Source organism: Chiloscyllium plagiosum, chromosome 29 (assembly GCF_004010195.1).
Source record: "Chiloscyllium plagiosum isolate BGI_BamShark_2017 chromosome 29, ASM401019v2, whole genome shotgun sequence".
Lineage (NCBI taxonomy): Eukaryota > Metazoa > Chordata > Chondrichthyes > Orectolobiformes > Hemiscylliidae > Chiloscyllium > Chiloscyllium plagiosum.
The window spans coordinates 31159490-31186056 of NC_057738.1; the positions used below are offsets into that span (position 1 = coordinate 31159490).

The 26567-nt window shown below is 43.2% G+C and overlaps 1 protein-coding gene across 2 annotated transcripts; it reads right to left on the reverse strand.

The window, feature by feature from the left end:
• Positions 1-363: 363 nt before the first annotated feature.
• LOC122564471 (leukocyte elastase inhibitor-like) lies at positions 364-24412 on the reverse strand. Of its 2 annotated transcripts, none has more exons than XM_043719407.1 (7): positions 24306-24412; positions 18898-19076; positions 13131-13268; positions 12455-12572; positions 10685-10827; positions 3320-3484; positions 364-1810 (listed from the first exon to the last, which is right to left on the reverse strand). In XM_043719407.1, the coding sequence occupies exons 1-7, from the start codon at positions 24340-24342 to the stop codon at positions 1406-1408; spliced, it is 1185 nt and encodes a 394-aa protein (XP_043575342.1). In that variant the 5' UTR covers positions 24343-24412; the 3' UTR covers positions 364-1405. The 2 variants fall into 2 exon arrangements, with proteins under 2 accessions (XP_043575342.1, XP_043575343.1); XM_043719408.1 differs by lacking the exon at positions 24306-24412 and adding an exon at positions 24179-24281.
• Positions 24413-26567: the final 2155 nt, after the last annotated feature.

Genomic DNA, 26567 nt, shown 5'->3' on the forward strand with positions numbered 1-26567 from the left:
GGGGAGGGGATCTCCAGATTCAGTTTGGAAAACGTTCCAACTGCATTAACTACTAATGTCCCTTGAACTGCAAACCAAGTGACTGTTCCTACTTGCACTCTGCATGGTGAATGATAACATCAGCATTTTCTCTGCCTTACGTGTGAGCTACCATCCATTTTATAAATTTCAGGTTGGTGAATGAAATTAACGATACCGATCCAAACACTTAAAGCAAAAGGTGGTCCAAAAGTAATAACGAGTGTACAAACAAAAATAGTGACCTCCTTGTTTAAAAGAAAAGCCTTTTAAGAAGTATCTGATTGTTTACTTCCACTGGTTTACCTACATCGCACAGCTGTGAACAAACTGAAGAAAGCACGAGAAAGTCCAAAACATTTTATTTGACATCATTGCACTGCATCAGAGATATTTTAAAAAGTGCAGTCTCCAATATACAAGTTAAAGCTTAAAGACATTGTATAGAGCAATAACATTACATATTTTGGTCTGAACTTCAGAATGATTTTCTTCAGAAGTTTAAATGCTCCTTCCCGTGAAACTTCATTCCCTTACATTCACACACAGCACATCAAAAGTAATTCAAAACGCGAAGCACTCCGATTTTTGGAATTTTTTTTAAAAATGTCTGCACAGAAATAATCACACATTCTTAGAAGTTTACAAGGTAGCTGAAGGAATAGAAAGATCAACCCAGCTAACAATTTGTGTTTATTACAGCAAGTAGGATATGGGGATGTAGGTCTAAACTGTGCTACTAAATAGGTAACTTATAAACTGATTCACAAACTGAGCTGAATTTGAAGCAAACTTCAGATAGTGAAGTAAGAAGTTAAATCATTTCCAAACTCCTTAACTACTGTAATGGCGTTTGGGTGTGATCGAGAGAGAGTGTATGATCTGCCTGTATGAATGAAGGCACTATTATTACTTCAGGATTAAAACAGATGGGGCAACAAGGTTAAAATTAAAGTCAACTCCCCAACTTCAGTTCTCTTGTTACGTCACAAAGATCGAAAAGAAAAAGGGTTCTTTTGTTCCAAAATGCCCAGACAAATAGTTGACAAAAAGCTTTTAATTTAGAACCCTATCTCCTTCACTACCATCAACCTATCGTCAGTTTCGGTAAGGAAGCGTGATTTGCAAACTAACCTCTCAAGTAAGAACTATTTCCACTATTTCAATTTAGCTGCAGAAGCATTTTTAAATTACGTACATTTAATTAAAAATCAATACATTTTATTGTGTCCTATTCCATCTCTCTCAACTGCCATTAAACTGCACTCTCTTACGGATCTCTAGATTGTCCAAAGCTTCAGTTTTCCCCATTAGGAAAACCACTTGCATGGACATTATCCAACCAATCTGAGCAGTGTTGAATGGCAATAGCTGCGGTTTGGGGGTTTTAAGGTGAGGAGAGCCTTCCAAAGAACAAAATACTGCGTGTTTTGTTGTGCCTGATGAAGAACAGGAACGGGTGGTCAGCCACAAACTCGAATGTAATCACTGCACAGCGCAACAGAAAGACAGCTGCAGTCGCAGCAGCAGCCTCCGTGCCCTCTTCATTAACTTCGACAAAAGCTTTATGAACAACCTTTGACAAAACCAGATCATTTTTCTCAGTCATCCCAGAGAAGTTAGCATGTGAATCACTGAAAGCATCTAGCATTCCCATTTCAGTGAGTGTTGCTTTAAGATCATATTGCTCCTCGAGCTTGAATTTTGGCAACACGACTTTAACTTCCATATTACTCATGTTTTCTGGGTTGGTCCAATCCATCAGATTATCAAAAGTGAGTTGACTCTGAAGCTAAAAACAAAACAAAACAAAAAAATAAATCTAAATATTAAAAGATTTATCAGTGTCAATCTTTATACAGAATATTTAGAACACAATGCCCCTACTGACTAATATTCATAGCTACACCACATATCTGTCTTTGGTGCCGGTCTTCTGTAACCTTACCTGTGAGGATTTAAATCAGTGCATAAAATAGATAGTAAGGTGGGAAAACACAAGAACAAATTGGGAGAGATAAACATTTTTAAAATTAGTGGAACCTGGAACTTCAGATTCCATCAAGTAGTTGTCTGATTTCATGGCTACGTGATTGATGCTTCAATTATTTTCTTTAAATATATGCATTTGCAAAAGCTCCTCTGTCTCTCCTCACCCAAAATTTACCTTGATAACCACAGCCCCCAATCAAATGATCATCCCTCAAATGCACTGTAACGTTCATTTCAACTACTCCCTGCGCTGACAAGTTCTAGATTCTCACCAGTCCTTAGGTGAAGTTTCTGCTAAATTCCTGATAGGATTTCTTGCCAACTGTCTTATATCATTGGCTTCTAGTTATGACCTTCCCAACAAGAGGGAATATTCTCCGTTTACTCACTCTATAAAAAACTTCCATAACTTTAAAGACAGCCAATAGGCCACCCTTTAGCTTCTCCCTTCACCTCTTACTCCAACTCAACCCCTGGGAAAAAAAATCATATCAATGATTTCTTGATATGTACACTCATGCATGTCTGGTAGATTCCTTGGAAATCTCCTCCCCACCCTCTCCATTCCTGCATATCCATTGTATAACATGACAACCAGAATTTAATACATTGGAGTACAATAAAACATCAGAGATTTTATACTCATGAATTATTCCCAATGCATTGAATCTGAATGCTTCAGATACAAAAAGATATTTTGATAGCTGGTTGGCCACTTACTTATTGTTTGTTGGAAAAATGCTGCTCAAGAAAACTGGCGAAACTCTGCTCTTGGATTATGAAACGTTAGGCTTGTTAATACCGAAAGGAGTTAGCAATCTGTCCAAATGCTGGATCGATTTTAATGCACGCTCACTGGCTGCAAAGTCAAGCTTCCCTTTTTCCAAATAATTCAGCCAACACGCATTAAATTCAATTGTAAACCACTTGAATAGATTCCTTTAATAAAAAGCAAAATACTACGGATCTGGAAATCTGACACAAAAGCACAGCAATGCTGGAAAGACACAGTAGGTCTGGCCGCATCTGTGGACAGCGCATTTGGAGTTTGATTTGACTTCTTTGGAACTAACTGGACTTGATAGGTTGACTGTTTCTTTCACCACTGATACTGCCAGACCGGCTGAGTTTCTCCAATAGATTCTTCGACTGAATTTTACTCCCATTCATTCATGAAATTGATATTCATTGTTTGGATTCATTTTTGGTTGAGACATGCTGAATGATCCATTTTCCCTACCCCTTCTCAATAGTTTGGTTTCCTTGGAATAAACTGAAGCAATGTTTCATGTTAAAACTTGCAACTTACTTTTTCCAGCTCACTGAAGTTGTCATCAATATCTGGCAACAGGATGATCATGCTCAGTTCATTCTGAACATAGGGGAGCTCAAGTATCTTGATTTTAAATTCTTGAATGTATGCCATATTAAACTTGGCTTTTTGCCACATCATTTGCACCGGTTTTGTTTCATTCTGCAAGTAAATAGAGACTATTAGTGAAACGACAGAACACAAATTTATCCAAAATGGAAAATAATTCCAAGGTCAGGAGGTTTCAAACTGAAGCTTCCTTTCACAAAGCAACAATCTGTTCAGAGAGCTTTCTGACATTAACCACTTCTCAATGTCAGCGTGGTATATGACACACACAATCACTGTTTCATCTGAAGTTGCACAAGTTCACAGCAATTGGGAGTTTCAGGATCAAACAGGCCACACTCAAACAAAATGCTCCCTTTACAAATGTAGGGCCATGTGTCAGTCTTGAAGAGAGCACACAATGTGGATAGAAAACTTAGAATCCCTACAGTGTGGAAATAGGCCATATGGCCAAACAACCTCTCTCCGAAGAATAACCCACCTAGACCCATTCCCCTACTACTTGACATTTACCCCTAACTAATCCACTTAACCTGTACATCCTTGAACATTATGGGCAATTTAGCACAGCCAATTCACCTGGCCTGCACATCTTTGGATTGTGGGAAGAAACCCACGCAGACATGGGGAGAATGTGCAAACACCACACAGTCACCCGAGGCTGGAATCCACCCCAGGTCCCTGGCGCTGTGAGGCAGCAGTACCTTACTGTGATTGAGAGTGGAGCTGGAAAAGCTCAGCAGGTCAAGCAGCATCAGAGGAGCAAAGGGAGTCAATGTTTCAGGACAGAACCTTTCATCAGGACTGAGGGAGGGAGTAGGGGCTTGTGAAATAAATAGAGGGAGGGTGGTGCGGCTGGGAGAAAGGTGGGTGGGATGGTGATTAGTGGATGCAGTTAAGGGGTGGTTGTGATTAGTCAGTGGGAAGGGTGGAGCAGATAGGTGGGAAGGAAGATGGACGGATATGGTCAGGTCAAGGAGGTGGGGCAGAGAAGGAAGGCTGGGCCTGGGATGAGGTGGCAGATTTGGAAGCTGGTGAATTCTATGTTAAGACCGTGTGGTTGTAAGCTCCTGTGGCAGAACATGAGATGTTCTTCCTCCAGTTTGCGTGTGACCTTGTGTTGACATTGGAGGAGACCAAGATGGACATGTCATCAAGAAGGTTGAAATGGATGGCAACTGGAAGGTGAGGTCAATTGGAGTGTATGAAAATGAGTGTTTCCTGAACTGTTCCATGGGTTTGCGCTCGGACTCCCTGATAAATAGGGCATCACATCAGGAGCAGTGGATGCAATAAATCAGGTTCAAAGAAATGCAAGTGGATCTTTGCCAGACTTGGAATGATTTTTGAGGCCTTGGATGGAGGCGAGTGGGGAGGTGTTGGAGGAGGTTTTGCACCTCCTGTGACCACAAGAGAAGGTACCAAGTGGAGGAGAGGTTGGTGAGGAGTGTGGACCTAACAAGGGAGTCATGGAGGGAACGGTCCCTGCGAAACTCGGATTAGAGGTTGGGAGGGAAATGTCAAGTGGTAGAAGTGGAGGAGAATGATGCGTTGGACTTGGAGATGAATGGGGTGGAATGAGAGGATCGGGGACTCTATCCTTCTTGTGGTCGAGGGGTTTTTCTAGAGAGCAGAGGCGTGGGAAATGGAGGGGATGCAGTTGAGGGTATTGTTGATAATGTAGGAGGGAAAATTGCAGTCATTGAAGTAGGAGGACATCTGGGATGTCTTGGAGTGGAACAGCTCATCCTGGGAGCAGATAAGGCAGAGGCAGAGGAATTGGGACTACTGGGAGGGGGGGGGTGGGGGGGGGGGGGGTGTTATCGAGGTAGCTGTGGGAGTTGGTGGGTTTATAATAGATGTCGGTGCTGAGTTGGTTGCCGGTGATGCACACAAAATGGACCCAAAAAAAAAAAGGGGAGGGGGTAGTCAGAGATGGACCAGGTGTGTTTGAGGTCAGGGTGGAAGGCGTTGGTGTGGTGAATGATCTGTTCAAGCTTCTCATGGGAGCACGAGGCAGTGCCGATACAATCATTGATTAGATTAGATTAGAATACTTACAGTGTTGAAACAGGCCCTTCGGCCCAACAAGTCCACACTGCCCCGCCGAAGCGCAACCCACCCCATACCCCTACATTTACTCCTTACCTAACACTACGGGCAATTTAGCATGGCCAATTCACCTGACCTGCACCTCTTTGGACTGTGGGACGAAACCAGAGCACCCGGAAGAAACCCACGCAGACACGGGGAGAACGTGCAAACTCCACACAGTCAGTCGCCTGAGGCGGGAATTGAACCAGAGTCTCTGGCGCTGTGAGGTAGCAGTGCTAACCACTGTGCCACCGTGCCGCCCACATTGATGTAGCAGAGGAAAAGGTGAGGGATGATGCCAGTGTAGCTGCAGAAGAGGGACTCTTCCACTTATCCTACAAAGAAGCAGGCATAGCTCAGACCCACGCAGATACCCAAAGCCACCCCTTTGGTCGGTAGGAAGTGGGAGCATTGAAAAGGAAAAGTTGTTCGGGGGAGGACCAGTTCTGCTAATCGAATGATGGTGTCAGTGCAGGGGAACTAGTTGTGTCTGTGGGAGAGGAAGAAATTGAAGACCTTGAGGCCTTCTTCATGGGGGATACAGGTGTAGAGAGACTTGATGTCCACGGTGAAGATGAACTATTGGAAGCCATGGAACCGAAAGTTATGGAAAAGATCAATGGGGTGGGTGGTGTCCCAAATGTAGGTGGGGACTTTCTGGACCAAAGGCGACAAGACAGAATTGTGAAAAGAGGAGAGAAGTTCAGTGGGATAGGAGCAGGCAGAGACGATTGGCCGACTGGGGCAGTCAGGTTTATGAATTTTGGGGAAAAGATAGAAACAGGCAGTGTGGGGTTGGGGAACTGAGGTTGGAGGCTGTGGATGGGAGATTTTCCGAGCTGATGCGACTGTGGATGGTTTTGGAGATAATGGTTTGCTGATGACAGGTCAGATTGTGATTGAGGGGACGGTAGGAGAAGGTGTCGGTGAGTTGGTATGTGGCTTCCTTGAGGTAGAGGTCGGTGCACCAAACTACCACTGCGACGCCCTTGTCAGGATATTTGATGGTGAGACTGGGGTTGGAGTGGAAGGAGCAGAGGGACACTTGGATGGGGAGGAGGTTGGAGAGATTCAGGTGAGTGATCTCCGGACTGCAGTTAGAGATGCAGAGGTCAAGGGAGGGGAGAAGGGTAGGAAGCCAGGATGGGGTGTCCAGTAGGATGGAGTTTGTTGGAGGCAGAAGGAGGGGTCTTTGGAGGGTGGGTGGGATTCATGTTTGAAGTAGTAGGCACGGAGGTGGAGATGGTGGAAAAAAAGTGTTCAACATCTAAATGTGTGCAAAATTTGTTGATGTGTGCATAGTGGAATGAAAGCAAGCTCTTTCCTGAGGACTGACTGTCCTCCGTGAGGGAGATGTCAGGGGAAATGATAAATACCCGGCAAGACTTCGGGCTGGAGCCTGGTGTAGAGCTGGAGTTGGGAGTGGGGATGGTGATTGTCTCGGTCTCTGGGAAATGCATGTGGGAACAGTCATGTGATGGGTCATGTGACTATTACCACAGATTTCTGCAGGTTTTCCCCACATAAACAATATTCATCTCTTCTATTCTTTTGCCAAAGTTCGAAATCTCACATTTTCCCACATTATATTCCATTTATCAAGTTTTTGCCCACTCGCTTAACGGGCCTATATCCCTTTGTAGACTCATATAATCCTCGCCACTTACCTTCTTACCTAATTTTGTCATCTGCAAATTTGGTGATGGTCCACTTACTTTCCCCATCTAAAACATTAATCAATCCTCAATACTGATACCTGTGGTGCTTCACTACTTTCATGTTGCCATCCTGAAAATGCCACCTTTATCCCAACTCTGCTTTCTATTATATATAGTGAATCCTCCATTTGTTATAACATGCACCTCCAACACATGGGCTCTTATCTTAAGTAGGAGAAAGTGAGAACTGCAGATGCTGGAGATCAGAGTCAAAAGTGTGGTGCTGGTAAAGCGCAGCTGGTTAGGCAGTATCCAAGGAGCAGGAGACTCTGTTTCAGGCATAAGCCCATCAGGAATGTAGGCCATAGGCCCTTCATCAGTGATTCCTTCCCCTTGTTACTAGTTAACTCCAGCCATATGGTTTCTACATTTCATTCCCAAGATCATTTCTGCCAGTCTACTAATTCTATTGCTTACTAACAAAGCCATCCCATCACACTTGTCTTCCTGCTTGTCTGTCCTTTTGAAAGGTCACTTATACCTAAATATTTAGCTTTGATTTCCTTGTACTCATGTCTCCCTAATGGCTATAATATCTATTTGTGCCTTTAATTCATTTATTTTGAGATTTTTTAAAAAAATCAAAGTTCAGACCAACTTAAAGCTAGAACAAGGATCTACATTCTATTACTCTAGATTTTTCTGTGCTTGTCCATTACAATTCAAGGACCAACATTTTATATATCTCCACTATTCCTAAGTTCTCTGCATTTCAAAATGTACTCGTTTTTTGGTTCAAGATGGATGATCTCACTTGTGTACAAATCCATCTACCGCCATTCTGCCAATTTAATTTGATCTGTCATTTTATGATCCCCATTTATTCTAGAACAAAGAACAATACAGCACAGGAACAAGCCCTTCAGCCTTCCAACCCTGCGCCAACACATTTTGCCCTTCCATACTAAAACTGTCTTCACTTACAGGATCCATATCCCTCTATTCCCTTCCTATTCATGTATTCATCCAGGTGCTTCTTGAATGCTGCTACTGGGTTGGCTTCCACCTTCCATCTGACAACACGTTCTAGGCACTCAGCATCCTTTGTGCGAAAAACATGTCTCACATATCTCTTTTAAATTCTGCCCCTCACACCTTGAACCTGTGGTCCCCTAGTAATTGAGCCCTCCACCCTGGGAAAAAGCCTCATACTTTCCACTTTATCCATGCTATTCACAATCTTATAAGCTTTTATCAGGTTGCCCCTCAACCTCCTGCGTTCCAGTGAAAACAAACCCAAATAAATCCATAAAGACCATAAAGGAATTGCAAAACCTGCACCCACACCTCCTCTCTCCACCGCCCCCCCCCTTCCAAGGCCCCAAAGAAGCCTTCCACACCCATCAAAGTTTCACCTGCACTTCCACACATGTTATTTATTGTATCCATTGTTCCTGATGCGGTTTCCTCTACATTGGTGAGACTGGATACCTACAAGCAGGATGCTTCAGAGAACATCTCCAGGACACCCACACCAATCAACCCCACCGCCCTGTGGCTGAACATTTCAACTCCCCCTCCCACTCTGCCGAGCACATGCAGGTCCTGTGCCTCCTCCACCGCCACTCCTTTACCATCCAGCACCTGGAGGAAGGCGGCCTCATCTTCCGCCTTTGGATCCTTCAACCCCAGGGCATCAATGTGGACTCCACCAGTTTTCTCATTTCCCCTTCCCCCACTCCCTGCCACCTTACCCCAGTTCCAACCTTCCAGCTCAGCACCACCCTCACGACCTGTCCTTCTGTCAATCTTCCTTCCCACCTATCTGCTCCATCCTCCTCTCCGACCTATCACCTTCACCCCCACCTCCATCCACCTATTACAGACTCAGCTACCTTCCCCCAGCCCCACCCCATTTATCTCTTGACCCACTAGGCTCCCAACCTCATTCTTGATGAAGAGCTTTTGCCCGAAATGTTGATTTTCCTGGTCCTCGGATGCTGCGTGACCTGTTGTGCTTTTCAAGCACCACTCTACTCTTGACTCTGATCTCCAGCATCTGCAGCCCTCACTTTTGCCTGGCCCTTGAAAACAAACCCAGTCTATCCAACCATTCCTCATAGCTGAAATTCCCCATACCAGGTAACATCCTGGTAAACTTGTTGGGCCGAAGGGCCTGTTTCCACACGGAAAGTAAGCTAATCTAATCTAAACCTTTTCTGTACCTCTCCAAAGCATCTACATCCTTCTGGTGTGGTGACCAGAGTGGAATATTGTGTACAAGTGTGGTCCAACTAAAGTTCTATATAGCCGAAGCATAACTTGCCCATCCTTATACTCAATGCCCCTAGTTAGTATACAGACTTATTGTTAAGAGAAGTGTAAACTCCAACTCTATATTATGCTATCGAAATCATTAAATCAACATGTGGCGAATACAAGATTCCACACAGGCACCACTAGCTACTTCATTCCAATTTGTGGACATATTTAAATGAGTCAGGGATAAAATGTGGATGTCAATGGTGCTGAGTTATACTCAACTGGAGAACAATGAAAGCTTGGGATGCACAAAGAGGCCAAATTTAAAGGAGCACAAATTTTGAAAGGTGGTAGGCTGTTGGATGGGGGGTGTGGAGAAAAGGGGTGAGGCCACAGAATGATTTGCAAACTCTTTTTCAACCTAAGGGCATAGCTGGAACAGGGGCGAATGTGGGGTTAGCAAGCACGCGGCGTTGGGTAAATGATTTAGGGAGAGATGGCATGCAGGTAGCAGAATCTTGGATTAGCTCAAATCAGAGAGAGAATACTAAAAAAGCCTGGAACTCACATCAAATACGAATGGCAATGAGGAAAGTTAGATGGGTTTGGAACAGTGTAAAGAGTGTGGTGCTGGAAAAGCCGTTGGGTAAATGATTTAGGGAGAGATGGCATGCAGGTAGCAGAATCTTGGATTAGCTCAAATCAGAGAGAGAATACTAAAAAATCTGGAACTCACATCAAATACGAATGGCAATGAGGAAAGTTAGATGGGTTTGTAACAGTGCAAAGAGTGTGGTGCTGGAAAAGCATCCGAGGAGCAGGAAAATCGATGTTTCGGGCATGAGCCCTGATTCCTGATGAAGGGCTTCTGCCCGAAACATCATTTCTCCTGCTCTTCCGGTGCTGCCTGACCTGATGCGCTTTTCCAACACCATACTCTCATCTCTGATCTCAGGCATCTGCAGTCCTCACTTTCTCCGTGCAACAGCGTAATGCAGGAGGACTGAAAATCCAATCATTCCATCACACTGCCAGCTGCTAAACCGTTCATTCCAAAAATCTAACTCTTTATCTATCTTTAACTCTAAATCTATCTTTAAATAAAGTTTTGTTCATATTGGCCCAGCTAAGGATGACAAATATAATTATGTATATTTTACACCAATCATGGGAACTTAATTATACTCAGAAGAGCAACATGCTTCTGGGCTTACAATTCCGAGTTTTTGCTGATCAAGCAGTGGATAAGCCACTGTTCAGATTTTCTGCCCTATTTTACCTGGCTTATTCGGAATTGTCCCTCTTGTGTGTTTTTTTCTTCAAATTTTCGTTCCCAGTTCCCTTTAAAGTAAATGGCATTCACAAGGACAAGCTTCGTCAAACTGTCCACAGTGCCTTCGCTTAACAAATTCCTGATCTTGCCTGGAGGATAACGGAAAAACAAATGCACTTACAGGTGAAAGATCAAATGAAAAAAACAAAAAGAAATTCAAGTCCACAAGAAGTGGCAATCTTATATCATCTGACCAACAAAGTGTAGAGCTTAGTGACTGGACTTCTTGAAGCTAGACACTTGACATTTCCAGCTGATGCCATCCAATGGTGGCTGGGACTATAGGTCAAAGGGACCTTTTTGGGAAGCATTAACCAAATTATCTATCACCACTACGACTGTTCATATAACACAGTAACAAGGGGTTTCAGAGAAACAAAACAAAATGTGATTCTACGCCACATAAGATGATATTAGGTCATTGATAATGAGATCGATTTGAAGGAATGCTTTTCAAAAAAAAAGAGGAATGAGGTGTGGAGGGGCTTTTCCAGAGTTGCGATCCCAAGCAACTGAGGCACAACCACCATTGGAGTGATTCAGATCAGTAACAGATTTCTGGCTTTTATTGGTAGAGGAATTGAGTTCCGGAGTCCTGAGGTCATGATGCAGTTGTATAAGACTCTGGTCCGGCCGCATCTGGAATATTGTGGGGGTAGGTTCTTCACTCAGCGTGTCGTAAGTTCATGGAATGCCCTGCCAGTAGCAGTGGTGTACTCTCCCTCTTTATGGGCATTTAAGCGGGCATTGGATAGGTATATGGAGGATAGTGGGTTAGTATAGGTTAGGTGGGCTTGGATCGGCGCAACATCGAGGGCCAAAGGGCCTGTACTGCGCTGTATTCTTCTATATTCTATGTTCTAACATTCAAGAGACCAGAATCAGAGAAGCACAGATCTTTCAGGGGAGTGAGAGAGGCAGGAGGGTTATAGGGGTATATCAAGATAAGATCATGGAAGGTTTTGAAGAGAGAGAAAAAAAGAGAGGATAAGAATTCTTTTAAAAACCAAGATCGGCTTCCAGTCAAGCAATGTAAATGAGCAAGAACCTGGACAATAGGAGAACTGGGTGCAAGTTATGGACGTCCTCAGGTTTACAAACATATGATATGTGTTGGCAGAGTCAGGTCTGGAAGCAACAAAAGCTTAAACAAGAGTTTTAACAAGTGAACTGAGACATAGGTGAAGTTATGGAGTTGGAAATCAGCCGGTCTTAGCAACAATTCCAAATATGGTCAGAAGCTCATCCCAGGTCAAAATGTGGCGGCAAGTTTAAAAACAGCCTGGTTTAAATTGCAGACAGTTGAATGAATTTAACAAAGAAAACCAGGAGTGATAGCTGAGTCATTGAATTTATTCAAAGCAAAGTTAGAGAGATTTATGATTGATGATGATTTGGTTGGTGGGGAGGGCATGAGGGAGTAGAAAAGGTAGATAGGAACATGCAATAAAGGCTACAATCAGATCATAAATTATCCTAATGAATGACAGAGCAGACTCAAGGGCTATATGGTAGCAAGGGAAGGGAGTTTGGAGCAGGGACCAAAACACTATGGTTTAGTCTTCCCTCTATTTAAAAATGAAGGAGATTCCTGTTTATCCAGTGCTGATTATAAGAAAACAGTCCGATACGTTAACATGGGGAAGCAAAGTGGCAAGCTAGAACTGGAAAGACTTTGCATTTCTTCAAATAGATCAATTACCCAGCAGCACTTGCCTTCAGTTTGTGTTTCAGTCCAGGAGTTGATCTGTTTTCTGACTTCTTCAGCTGCCTTAGCAAAATCCACTGCAGCTAATTCTGCCTCGTAATATTTCAGAGTAGATGCAAGGAAATTCTAAAGGATTAACAGGCAACACAAAGATAACCTAGTTTCCTAATATTCCACAATAAAAATGTTAATTTTACAAGTGGAACAGAGTAACAGAGTTTTAGGGGAGGGTGGACCAAGGGAAGGAGATGGACAAATACATTTCCACCATCGGCAAACTAAAGTGACAGCAGCATTTTAAAACTGCTGAAAAAGAGGTACATGAACCATCAGTAATATCGTTAATCAAGATAACACAAAAGAATACCAAACATCCAAGGGAGACACAATGCAGAGAAAAGTCAACCAAAGCAGAGCAGGCTATTTGACCATGCTAAGGAAAAGCCAACATTACACGTCCATTCACAGCCAATTTTCAACAAGACAATAAATCAGAATCAAGAACTTGACTTGACTTTCCTTTGCAAAGACCAAGGACTAAAAAGCAAATGCATGACTCCCAATGGCACTGTCGTGATCAGCTCATTGAAAATAAAAACTCCTTCCCTTAGTATTTTGTTGGGCTGTGCAATTCTATCTGATCAGACTTGATGCACCAGCAGAGATTTACCACAACCAGTTTACCGAGAGAAAGTTGTAGCTCTTCTCCCCATAGAGGCGATTGGCTAGCTTCAACACGTAGTTTTCATTAGGCTTGTTGATTGCAGCTTGAAGTTTCTGAAATTCAGAATGAAGGTCGTGTACTTTATCAAAACCAAGCACCTGAAAGAGAGCAAGAGAGAGAGATGCAACAAAAACCGTTTAGAGACATTTTAAGTAGAGAATTCCAGTTCTAAACTGGGGAAACCAGACCAGCTATTTTTGAGAAACTGTTCTAAAAGAACACCAAATTGGCACCAACTGGTTTCTTGTTTAACAAACAACTTCTGCATCATTTCATTTTGATATGTAGATATGTTCATTATTCTGCCAATTGGTTTACACAAATGGCCTGCATATCACAAGGTTTATGTTATATTAAGTATAGTTAAATCTGAATTTGAGAGTTTTGCTAATGTAACAGGAAGTATTGCAATATCACATGATCTTGCTCACCAAAAGCTGACTGAAAGTGTGTTTTTGGCCATAGGAAAAGGTAATAGAGGGGCAAGGATGGACGGTGGACTGCTGGAACATGAGGCTTAAGAAGCAGCAATGGGAAACAAAAAAATGGCAGAGGAACTGGATACTTTGCATCAGTCTTCATGGAGGAAGACATCAGTAGCATACTAAAAATTCAAGAGAGTCAGGGGCTAGAGGTGAGTGTACTGTCCTTCGCTAAGAGAATTTGTTGGGGAAACTAAAAGGTCTGAAGGTGGTTAAATCACCTGGACCAGATGGAGGCATTTCAGGGACCATCCTAGTCAATGGGGGTTCCAGAGGACTGGGAAATGGCTAATGTAATACCCCTGTTTAAGAAAAAAGGGAGGCAGAGGACGGGAACTTATAGCTAGCTAGCCTGAACTCTTATCGTTGGTCAGATTTAGAGTCCTTTATTGAGTGAGTATGAGATTGCAGAGTATTTGGAAGTGCATAGTAAAATAGGGCTGAGTCAGCATGGCTTTATCAAGAGAGAAAGTGAGGACTGCAGATGCTAGAGATCAGAGTCATGTACACTGCGGGCACACAATGCAGGTGTAAGATGACATAGTACACAGTAACATGTGCCACCCCTAGACTGATCACTGTTGACGACCGTGACAATCAGAACTGCTTTGTGTCAAGCACCAAAGGGCAAGGCAGAGCCAAAGTTCAGGGAATCCCCAATTTACAAACCATCCCGACTTACAAATACTCATACTTACAAATGGTATCCCACACATGAGTATCACTTTAAAGACCAAGCATACAAGTATTTCCTGTGATTACAAACAACTGCCTTAGATTGATAAGCATCATGTTCCAACATGCATACAATTCAACTTGTGAATGGACTCAGGAATGGAACCCAGGCTGCACTGTGAGCTCTGAACTCTGTCTGAGGGTGAAAACAATAAAGTGCATAACAACGCAAGGCAGAAATGCTGTCTGCACTCAGATAGGTGCCAAATGAGTGGACAGGAAGCACAGCCAGGTCCAGTCCATGAGCTCGATGGATGTCGGCCCCTAATGGGTATAATTTCCTGGCAGCATATTCCAATGAAACGTGCCTTTGCTCTCAGAAGTGCAGCACTAAAGTGTGCAACCATACTTTCAACGTACTGGAGATGAGCCATGATAATGCAGACAGGGTGGTGAAGCCAAAGTCCATGGACAGGGGGAGCATGCAGGAATCGGTTGAAGAATGTGACACTTTGGTCTTGACATTGAGAAGGGTCTCACTCAATACCTCACTCGATTTCTCACCACGGTCTATGTCATTTAGGACCTGGGAAGATTTCACCCAAAAACAAATTTATGACATGTACTCAGGGCCTACAGACTCAAACTTGGTGGGAGTTTGGCAGCACAAGAACAGAAATAGACCATTCAGCCCCTCGGGCCTATTCAATGAGATCATGGCTGATCTGTGACCTAACTGGCCAGATGGAGAGACTTACTGAGGGAGGGAAACAAGTCACTAATGAAACCGTGGTTGACAGAAAAAACACCTTGGGAGAAGAAATTGAATGCATGGAGGGCTCAACGCAAAGCGATTTGTAGAGGGGAAAATCAAACTAAATTCGCAGAGCTAGCAGAGTAAGGAAGCAACATCAGCTTTAGAGCAAGAAACTCGGACATTGAATTCTGGATGACTTGTAGCTTAGGAGGGCAGTAGCAGAAGGTCATTAAACAGAACATTACAAAAGTGACGATCAGGTGGCAGGGAGAGGGAGATAAAGCAGGGGCAGTTTTGGAAAGAAAAATATAGCCTTGTTGACAGATCAAATGTAAAGAAGATCCCAAGAGTCTGGCCTACTGCATTTGGAGAAAGTGAGGACTGCAGAGGCTGGAGATCAGAGTCAAAAGGTGTGGTGCTGGAAAAGCACAGCAGGTCAGGCAGCATCCGAGGAGGAGAATCGACATTTTGCGCATAAGCTCTTCATCAGGAATGTGATGGTAGCTGGGAAGGAGATAGGTAGATGCAGTGCGGCGATGATTGTGATAGGTCAGTGGGGAAGGTGGACCGGATAAGTGGGAATGAAGATGGACAGGTAAAGAGGGCGGTGCCAAGTTGGAGGGTTGGATCTGGGATGAGTTGGGGTTAGGGGAGATGAAGAAACTGATGAAGTCAACGTTGATGCCATGTGGTTGAAAGGTCCAAAGGCGCAAGATGAAACATTCTTCCTCCAGTTGTTGGGTGGCTTGGATTTGGCGGTGGAGGAGGCCCAGGACTTGCATGTCCTTGGAGGAGTGGGAGGGAGAATTGAAGTGTTTGGCCACAGGGCGGTGGGATTGTTTGGCGAGTGACCCCCAGAGATGTTCCCCGAAATGTTTTGCGAGTTGGCGTCCTGTCTCCCCAATCTAGAGGAGACCACATTGAGAGCAACGGACACAGGAGATGAGGTATTTGGATGTGCAGGAATATCTCTGCCAGATGTGGAAGCATCCTTGGGGGTCTTGGAAGGAGGTGAGCATGGGCAGGTGTGGGTGCAGGTTTTACACTTCTTGCGACAGCAAGGGAAGGTTCCAAGTGTGGAGGGTGGGTTGTTGGGGGACCTAGACCTAACAAGGGCCTGGTCTCTGCTGAATGCTGATAGGGGTGGGGAGGGGTCTGACTGTAGGTGGCCGAAATAGTGGAGAATAATGCACTGTGTCTGGAGATTAGTGGGCCAGAAGGTCGAGGACCAGGGAGGTTCTATTCTTGTTGTGGTTGGAGTGGTGGGTTCAAGGACAGAGGAGCGGGAAGTGGAGGAGATATGCTGGAGGGCGTTGTTGATCATTGTATTGGGAAATTACGGTCCTTGAGATAGGAGGCCATCTGGGATGTCCTGGAGTTAAACAGAGAGAGTGTTACAAATGGAAATAGAGAATCTGATCACAAGTTTAACAGCAATAAATGGGCCAGGTGTCCTACTCCTGCTACTTACACGAATACACAGGACACCAGAAAAGGACCATAGGCATTGTTGTGCTACTGCTCAGCAGGGGCTCAAGATCAGTCTGTCCTGACTGGAGTATCGGCAACACGAGGGAATAGGTTACATTTCGTAGCATCACAAATTACAAAACTTAGGAACCAGCAAATTAACAGCCTATGTTGCAACAGCAGACCAAGCAGCTCGCTGGACAGCAACATACATTTCAGATCATTAGTCATTTGTTTACTTCCAGAAGAAAAAAAAATGCAACACAAGAAAATAACACAAATACCAAATTTGGAGTTTATTAATGGAATGCATTATTTAACCAACGGATAGGGAGACAGCATTTGCCTATGTTTTTGCACAACATAATGCAATGGACTTATTATGCTGAATACACGTTTGTATTTAGCTTTGAGAATGCTGTCAACTGCAATCCAGAGTTGGCACTCTCACAAAGCATTTGCTTCATTTTATGTGCCAAACCCACATTAGATCATGTGTTAAAAGCTACTGTTATTCCAAATCACAGCATTTGCTGATTGCACAGAAGTTCATCTTCCAATAATTCAACCCAGTTAGGCAGTTTCACAGGTTATTAAAGGTTAAGGAAATACTCTAGATATTTTTTAAAAATTACAACTTAAATCATAAAAAGCAAATCCTCAAACTTTTTTTTAAAAAATGCACTATTTTTGTTGTCATGGCTTAAGACCTCATATCACACCATGGAAAATTAAAGTTGTTTTTGTTACAATATAACTCAAACTGTGTGATCAAAAAGAAACATTTTTAGCAAAAGCCATCCACACAAAGCTGGCTTTTTAAAAAAAATAGCTTTTTCTATTGAATAATCAGCTTCGTCAATGCAATCCATTGCACAAATAGGTCACATGGTAAAGTTTTGCTCAATTCCTATCTTACTTTATTACAAAACTCTGTAGATTAGTTTATCTGAACACTGATATTACCCATATTTGGAAAATTACCACTGTTTCCTGAAGGCCTTAGCCTGGCAAAAGATCCTAAAACACATTACATTTTTAAAAGCAACCTTTTCCCCCTCTCCATACTTGTGGGGTTTTAAAAAATATTTTTTCAGCCAATGTCAGTACAGTGCAGTTACAACGATCTTTTGGCAATCAGGTTCAGAGGAGAAGGTTTCGTCAACTTCAGAATTAATTTATATCAGAATTAAACTATTAGACTGAGTGAACATTCTTTGTTTCTTATTTCCCCCTCTCCCAAAAGCTTAGCCTTAGCTAGTTTTCTGACGTATTTGTAAACACACCATTTTTATATTGGAACGCATCAATCTGAACAACTGATCATCATCTCTGTTGAACAAAACTGTAAAGGTTCACCATTAAATGGGGCTAATGGTTTTCTGAAATACAACACCTTACAACCAGACCATTGACTTTCTCCTTCACTGACAAAAAAAAACAATAAAACCAGGAGGGAGATGGAAATAAAAACTTAAGACAAGTGCATTGTAGCCAGAAACGCACTGTCTGAAAGGGGAATGGAATCAAATTCAACAGCAGAGTGTTGTATAGATAGATTATTTTAAAGTAAAAGGGCTCTCGAGGATGTGCTAGGGAGTGGCACTAAAAGGTAGCTCTTTTAAAGAGCTGGCACTAGCCAGCCTCTCCTCGTGCTGTATAATCCTATAACTGCTTCCAAAGTCGCAAATGTAGGGAGCAATGTGATAAAGATAGATCATTTGCCACATTAAGCATCTCGTACCTATTTGCTTTTCATAGTTAAATGCCCTGTCTGTTCAGTTTAGAAGTCCAAAAGGCAAATAAAGAGGGCACAAACAAGATTGGCAATTGCATGGTCAAAATGTATGGTTGTACATATCAGGAAAGGAGGAACAGGCTGGCTTGATTTTCTATTTGGGGTGGGAGAGTGCCGAGGGATGATTTGTCAAGAGTTATTTACAATTATAAAAATTTTTGATTGAATGGACACACAGATAACATGTGGCATTTGAGAGGAAGAGCAGGACTAGACACCTGTTAAAGACACAATCACCCATCAATCCAAAAGGGAACTCAGAAAATGAAATCCATCCCCCAAAGAGTGATGAGAAATGGAACTCACTATCAAAGGAAGCGGCCAAAGTGATGAATATAAAAGCATTTATGAGAAAGCTACACTGTCATTTGAAGGAAATGAAATAGAAGGGTTACAAGGATAAATTAAAATGAGGAAAGATCAAAGGTTACTCAAATGCAGTATGAACATTGACATAGTCTGGTTGGATCAACTGGTATGTTTCTGCTCTATCCTCTATAAATAAAAGCGTACCTTTAATATTGCAATTATCATGATACACCCACCTTGGCCATCTGAGTGGCAGTGTTTCCTTTCCCACCTAGATACACCATAGCCAGAGCAGCTGATATACTCAGTGGAGATACAAAGATATTGCCATTTTTGTCATTTCTATCCAACTGTTTGAAGAGATCAAGAGCGAACTTGACATTTGAAGTACTCAGAAGATCCATTCCTGACATATCTAGAGTAGGAGAAAAGAAAAACATTGAATTGTGGTTTGTTCTGCTTCTCCTACCAGGCAGTGTCAGAAAAGACACTGTGTCAAAATTTGCTCGAATGCTAAGGAGTGGGGAAAGCTTTTTATTGCAAAAGTATGTTTTATTCATTAAAAATCATCTTTAAATACATACAAAGGTTCTAAACCATATCTGTACAATCTTTGCAGAGAAAAAACAAGGAAAGCATCGAAATTTTGACCTTTCTCAGAGTTTCTGTACAGTTGCAAAATACAAAGCAGACACTTAGGCAGGTAATTATTTATTAATTATTTATGCTCATTTTGAGGCACCGATTGGGTCTGACAACTGAACAGACCGGTTATGGTTTGACAGAAAGGCCTCAGGCAGTGGCATTTCTCCACAGCGCCTTGGCAGTAACTGCCCCAAGCTATAGTGCATTCCTCAGCACGTCGTCCTGGACCTTGGAACGTGCCGATCGAGGTCAGCTCTTTACACTGCAAGACCAGCAAGTTTGGGCAGACCAAAGAGTGTCTTTCATTGGGTTGATGGTGCTCCAGGCGCAGACGATGTTTGTCCAGGCGCAGACTGCACCCATGGAACAGCTCATACACCATTCAGCCCTGTGTCACAGAGCTGCTCGGGATGAACCTCAACAAAAACTCTCCAGACCTTCTTTGCAAGGCCACATTCCAGAAGGAGACGTGTGACCATCTTGTTACCAGCTCAACCACTTCGAGAGCAGCAAGCTGTGGCGCACAGAGACTGGGCACGCATGAAGGATCGGGCAGGTACTACCCTTCTCACCAACAGCCAAGCGATGTCTTAGCACTTGATGGTATGTTCTGGTGATAAGCCATTCTGCCAAATGTCTGACAGTCTGCCCAGGGAATCATGTGACAGGATCCACTCTCTCCTTCTCTCAAAGGGTATTCAAAGACACCGCATGCTGTCTACTTCCTGAAGGACATGTGGTTAAAGGTGTTTCTCTTTGCAAATGTTTCCATGAGGGACAAGTGACATGGAACGGTCCAAACACTTTTAGATTAGATTAGATTCCCTACAGTGTGGAAACAGGCCCTTCGGTTCAACAAGTTCACACCGCCCCTCCGAAGAGTAACCCACCCAGACTCATTTCCCTCTGACTAATGCATCTAACACTACGGGCAATTTAGCATGGCCAAATCACCTGACCTGCACACAGACATGGGGAGAATGTGCAAACTCCACACAGACAGTCACCCGAGGCTGGAATCGAACCTGTGAGGCAGCAGTGCTAACCACTGAACCACCGAACCACTGTGCTGCCCTTGGAGTGACCTGCAGAAACAAGGTTAGACCCATCCTCTGCAACCCCAGGGACAGGTAGAACCTCAACACATATTGACACTTGGTATTTGCACATAGCCCTTACTGAGTAGAAATGTTGATTAAGATCTGAGCAAAGAGTTTATTTTTATTGGGGGTATGAGAAACGCAGTAAGGTTGTGAATGCTGGTCAACATTGCAGGAGCAGTGTTCCAGTTTTGCATATAATGGAGTGACAACAGATTGCAGAACCAAAGAGAGAAACCAGGAATTTCACCAAATGTAATATCTTAGTAATTTCAAATTCATGATATATGCAATTATTAGATTAGAAAGTCATGCCCCTGTTCTCAGAACACAATTTCCTTGACAGTGTGTATTGCTTCACCCAGAATGAGTAAAAACAAAATCACTAAAACCTGAAAGAGTTGGTTCTGCATACACCAGCAGCCCCTCAATGAAAACGAGTAATTGCAAATTCCCTGGACTCAAGCTAATCTTCACTCAGTTTGTAGGAAGACAGTTCAAAATTCCAGTTGGCTCAGGTTCTAGTTTCCATTACAGTTCTGTCCAACCTCCTAGACTGCACCCTAAGCAAATTTGAGCTCACTCAAAACTCTTCTATTCATATCCTCACTCAGACAGAGTCCCCATCACCCAGAAACAAGAACAGAAATTGCTGGAAAAGCTCAGCAGGTCTGGTAGCATCAGTGGAGACAAATCAGCATTAACGTTTCAGGTTGAATGACCTTTCCTCAGAACCAGTTTCACTGCCCCAACACCTAGAGCTCACTGATTTATAATGAATCAGAAAGGGTTGATTGAGGAGTTGGCAGGCTGGCCCTGTACACACTGGAGGTTAGAAGAATGAGAAGTGATCTTATAGAAGCACAAGCTGGGGGTTGTAGGGGGAAGAGGCAATGAGGCATGGAGAGGATGTTTCTCCACGTGGGGATATCTAAACGTTGGCAGCACAGTTTCAGAATAAAGACTCCACCATTCAACATAGAGGTGAGTGGACATTTCTGCTGTAGAAAGCTTGTCAATCTTTGAAATCCTATAACCCAAGGATAGGATGTCTATGTTATTAAATATATTCAGGGGTGAGACAGACGTATTTTTAATCAGTGAGGGAATCACGAATTCTAGACAGCAAGCAGCAAATGGAGTGGAGGCGACAACCAGATCAACTTTGGTCCAAGTGAACGGTGGACTCGAGGGGCCGAATGGCCGATCTCAACTATAATTTATGTCCTGTTCCAACTGCACCTCCATGTTAAAATCCTCCTCTTTGCCTTCTAACCATTACTTTCTCAAGTGTAATTAAGGATTGGCAATAAATGCCGGCCAAGCCAGTGACACCCATATTAGATTAGATTACTTACAGTGTGGAAACAGGCCCTTCGGCCCAACAAGTCCACACTGACCCGCCGAAGCGTAACCCACCCATACCCCTACATTTACCCCTTTACCGAACACTACGGGCAATTTAGCATGGCCAATTCACCTGACTTGACCCGGGTCTCTGGCGCTGCGAGGCAGCAGTGCTAACCACTGTGCCACCGTGCCGCCCACCGTCCTGCGAAAAAACTTTCAAAATTCCTTCAGTTGCGTCACTCCTCATTATTTGTATTGATTATCCGCCCAGTTATACAAACTTTGGATTTCTGCACACCTCCAGTTTTAATTGTCCTATTGTTGATGGCACACCTTATCCTTCAAATCCTACTTCTGACTGCCTGTTTTAATACTGTATGTGGACTGGTGCCAAAATGTATTTGAATACACTTCCACAAAGATGCTTGGGACTCCACTGAAAGATAAATACAAAATTATTATCCCACTCCATCCAACAGTCTGGTGACCATAAATCAAAGGATCAGCAAGGGTAAAGGGTTAATGCATTTACCTGTCACTAAGCAACATTAGTCAGTAAAATCAGTTAATTGCACTTGCAGACTAAGAATGCATGACCCACTTATTTCAAATACTAACAACATATATACTTTTGAAGATATAAACTGAAGACCTGATTTATATGAGGAGACACTGGATATCAAAATACCCACTGCACCAGAGAAATCTTCAAAACACAACAGCAACAGAATTAGCACAGGGTTTAAAGAACGGCTTCTGAAAGCCCTGTTTTTGTCTGCCCTCACCACAGTACATTCCAGTGAATCTTAACTGAGTATAAAGGTCAGTATTACAACAATATACCAACCAATACTATATGGTTACAGGAAAAAGTCAACAAGGGTGTTCCAAACTCAAGATTTGCAATGAATTTAATACTGTGTAATATAACTATTATTACAATGAATTTAATACTGTGTAATATAACTATTATTCATACAATGCCTGATTCACAAACATTAAGGTTCAACCATTCTGACAACACTATTTTCCCCCCATTCCTCTGAAACTGTTTTCAAAGTAGGTTAGTTAGTTGAGGTTTGACTGTAGTGTCTATAACAGGTTTACAGCACAGAAACGGACCGTTTCCTTCATATGCACCAACCAGACATCCCCATGTGATCTAGTCCCATTTGCCACATTTGGCCCATATCCCTCCGAATAATTCCTATTCATTTACCCATCCAGATGCCTTTCAAATGTTATAATTGTACCAGACTCCACCACTTCCTCTGGCAGCTCATTCCACACACACACTACTCTCTGCTTTAATTAGAGTTTTATGACTAGGATGTAAACAATTTTCAACAAAGTTAATTGACACCATTTTGGGGAAAGATTGCAGGAATTTTATATAGGAGAAAGTGAGGACTGCAAATGCTGGAGCTCAGAGTCGAGAGAGTGGTGTTGGAAAAGCACAACAGGTCAGGCAGCATCGGAGGAGCAGGAGAATCGATGTTTTGGACATAAGCCCTTCAACAGGGATCAAATATTCCAAATGTCTCACAACCACACACAAAAAGTGGTTTTGTGGGCGATCATTAAGAACACAAGCCGTTATACCCTTGTATAACAGACTACTGCAAATAAAACAACTTTCCTTATACAAAGCACAATTATGGGAGAGGAAGTTAATTCTGGTCTTGCAGAGTAATAAATGTAACAAGGGACACTCTCAATTAAAACTGAATCCAACTGGAAATAAACGAAGGTTACCATTCCAGAACAAGGCAGGTTGACTGATTAAGGTTGAGGGATACCGCTTACTAAATAGAAATATGAGCATTTCTAAAGGTTTCCATGAGAAATGTTCAGGAATGGCTTTTCAGATCAAATCAACAGGTGGTACAGGCGTTAGATAATTCCAGAGAATTAGTAAGGAGCACTTAAATTATTCCTTGCTAATCCCGACTCATTGAGTCGGCACTGAAACATTCAGAAATTTAGGAAAGATGAATCACTCAGCCAGTAATCTTTGGGGTGTGGTTATGTTGCTTTAAGAGCATGGGAGACCGAGCAGTTATGATGGTCAGATTACCGAACCAGTCATTGCACAGGCCTGGTCTCACTATCCAGAGAAACCCCAGCGCATGGAACATTTCAACTCCGGGATTTAGGATCGAGCTGTGAAATACGGGAGAATAATTTAAGCCACATCCAGTTGTGTAGGGATAACGGGGCCACAACAAAAACAAAAAGGGGGAAGAGGGAATAATCGGGAAAGAGCGTTAGCTTGTTTCTGCATTCTCCCCTCCTGGCGAGGGAGACAGCGAACAAGGACCGGCCTTTGCAATGGGCGAACGCTATCCCTCCCAGTCGCACTGTCGAAGTGCAGAAGGTATTCCTGTCTGAAGCAGAGCAGGGGGAGGAGTAGCAGACCCACCCGAGTAGCGGCTGAGCCAGGGAGAGGCGCAGTGCTCGGGTTCACTCAGCGCTGTTATTGCACTCTGACAGATGACCACAGTAACACAGCAACAGTACAGGTACCAGCTGATAGGAGGCATACTCACTGCGGTGTGACTGGCAGCACAAGGAACACTCAAGCATAATATCAGCACCGCTATGGTTCCTCCTATTTTATTGAGTCCAATGAGCTGACAAGGCTGGTCCCCAGAGAGCCCAGACACATGACAGTGGGAGGGATAGGAGGGCTGGCCTTTACGCTGTTTCCTTTTTGATCCTGTTCCGCTCAACCCGGGATCTCAGCGCAAAAACAGCGCAACTCAGCGCGGTCTGGCAGCGTCAGTGGCTGAGACAGCAGAGTTTAACATTTCAAGTGTTGGGATTCTTCACCAGCTTCCTGTTCCTACTCAGAAACAAAACCAAACATTTCGAGTTTGATTAAAAACCATATAAAAGTGTAGTTCTGAGGAAGGGTCGCTGGAGCCGAAATGTTAACTCTGGTTTCTCTCCACACATGCTGCCAGACCTGCTGAGTTTTTCCAGCAATTTCTGTTTTTGATTTCCAGTATTCATGGCACTGTACCATAGAATCCCTATGTGGAAACAGGCCCTTCAGCCCAACAAGTCAGCGCTGACCCTCTGAAGAGTAACCCATCCAGACCCATTCCCCTAACCTACACATCCCTGAACATTATGGGCAATTTGGCATGGCCAACCCACCCTAACCAGCACATCTTTGGATTGTGGGAGGAAACCCACACTGACACTGGAAGAACGTGCAAATTGCCACAAAGATAATTGCCCAAGTCGAACCAGATCCCTGGTGCTGTGAGGCAGCAGTGCTAACCACTGAGCCACCGTGCCACCCATAATTCAGCCTGTTCTTATTCCCTGCCTTAACTAGAGCCCATTGAGATCCCAGCAACCAGCATTTTTATAAAAACCAAAGGAACTGTGGTTCCTGTAGATCAGAAACAAAAACAAATTGCTGGAAAAACTCAGCAAGTCTGGCAGCATCTGTGGAGAGAAAGTAGAGTTAACGTTTCGGGTCCAGTGACTCTTCCTCAGAACTGCACTTTGATATTGTTTTTATTAAACCTGTTCAGTTTACTGATGGTAGTTTAATAGAGTTTTTAAAAAAGTACCCAGGGTGATTCCTCACATACAGGATTTATACATAAAGCTGGCAAGGGCACTGCTCTTCATGGAGCTGTGAACCATGCGTACTTGCAATTGAGGTTAGGTGAGCATTCCTAGAGGTATGCTACAAATCTGTGAAATTCCCCGCTCAGTGGAGCAGTTGAGGCTACCTCATTGAGTCTTTTAAAGGCAAAGATAGATTTTTTGAACATTTAAGGAATTAATGGTTACAGTAAGAGGGCGGGTAAGTGGAGCTGAGTCCATGAAAAGATCAGCCATTGAATGGGAGAGTAGGCTCGAAGGGCCAAATGGCTTACTCTTGCTCCTAGTTCTTATCTTCCTCTGTTAATACACATAGAGGTTTGTGCCAATATATAAGACTGCCATTTGGGATATCATCAGCCTGTGCAATTTTTCAGCAGATTATGGAGAACATTTTACAAGGTCTCCTCCAGGTTGCCATTTATCTAGATGATGTACTAATAACAGGGAACAATAAGGAGCACTTGGAGAACTTAGTCACAGTCCTTGGACCTTTCTTCCCGGTGGCCATACCCCTTAGAAAGGAAAAGTGTGCGTTCCAGGCACCCCTAAATGACCTACAGAGTCAATAAGACCAGGTTACACCCATTAGAAGATAAAGTGAGGGTGATCAAAGCTGCCCCAGCTCCCACATCTGTACTGGAGCTTAAGTCTTTCCTTGGGCTGGTGAACTATTATGGAGAGTTCATACATAGCTTGGCCTCTATCCTGGTACCTTTGCACCAACTCTTAAAGTGTCAGTCTTGGGAATGGTCAGATAGCCAAGCCATAGCTTCCAGGCAAGTGAAGAAACAGTTATCATCCTCTGAGATGTTGACACATGATGGTCCCAAGCAAGATCTGATAATGACATATGCTGCCTCCATGTACTGCATTGTGATGGTATTAGCTCATAGGTGGCTTAATGGAGAGGAAAGCCTAATATCATTTCATCCCGGACACAGGCTAATGCAAAGCATAAATACGCCCAGATGGAGAAAAAAAGGTTTGGCAATCGTTTGGAATCCAGAAATTCCACCAATATGTTAATAGATGTAAATTTGTAATAACAACAAATCACAAATTCCTGCTAGGTCTAGTTAAAGAGGACAAAGCAGTGCTGCCCATAGATTCAGACCAATTTAGCAGTGTGTTCTAATACTGGACCATCACTATCCTGGTAGGAGAAAGTGAGGACTGCAGATGCT

Bases quoted from the DNA above. Each gene is read 5' to 3' on its own strand.
- LOC122564471 (XM_043719407.1), bottom strand. From the start codon at position 24,342: ATGCTTGAGTGTTCCTTGTGCTGCCAGTCACACCGCA. The intron at 19,077-24,305 runs GTGAGTATGCCT...CTCCTACTCTAG, and splicing joins GTGCTGCCAGTCACACCGCA to ATATGTCAGGAATGGATCTT. The intron at 1,811-3,319 runs GTAAGTTGCAAG...TTTTGTTTTTAG, and splicing joins ACTTCAGTGAGCTGGAAAAA to CTTCAGAGTCAACTCACTTT.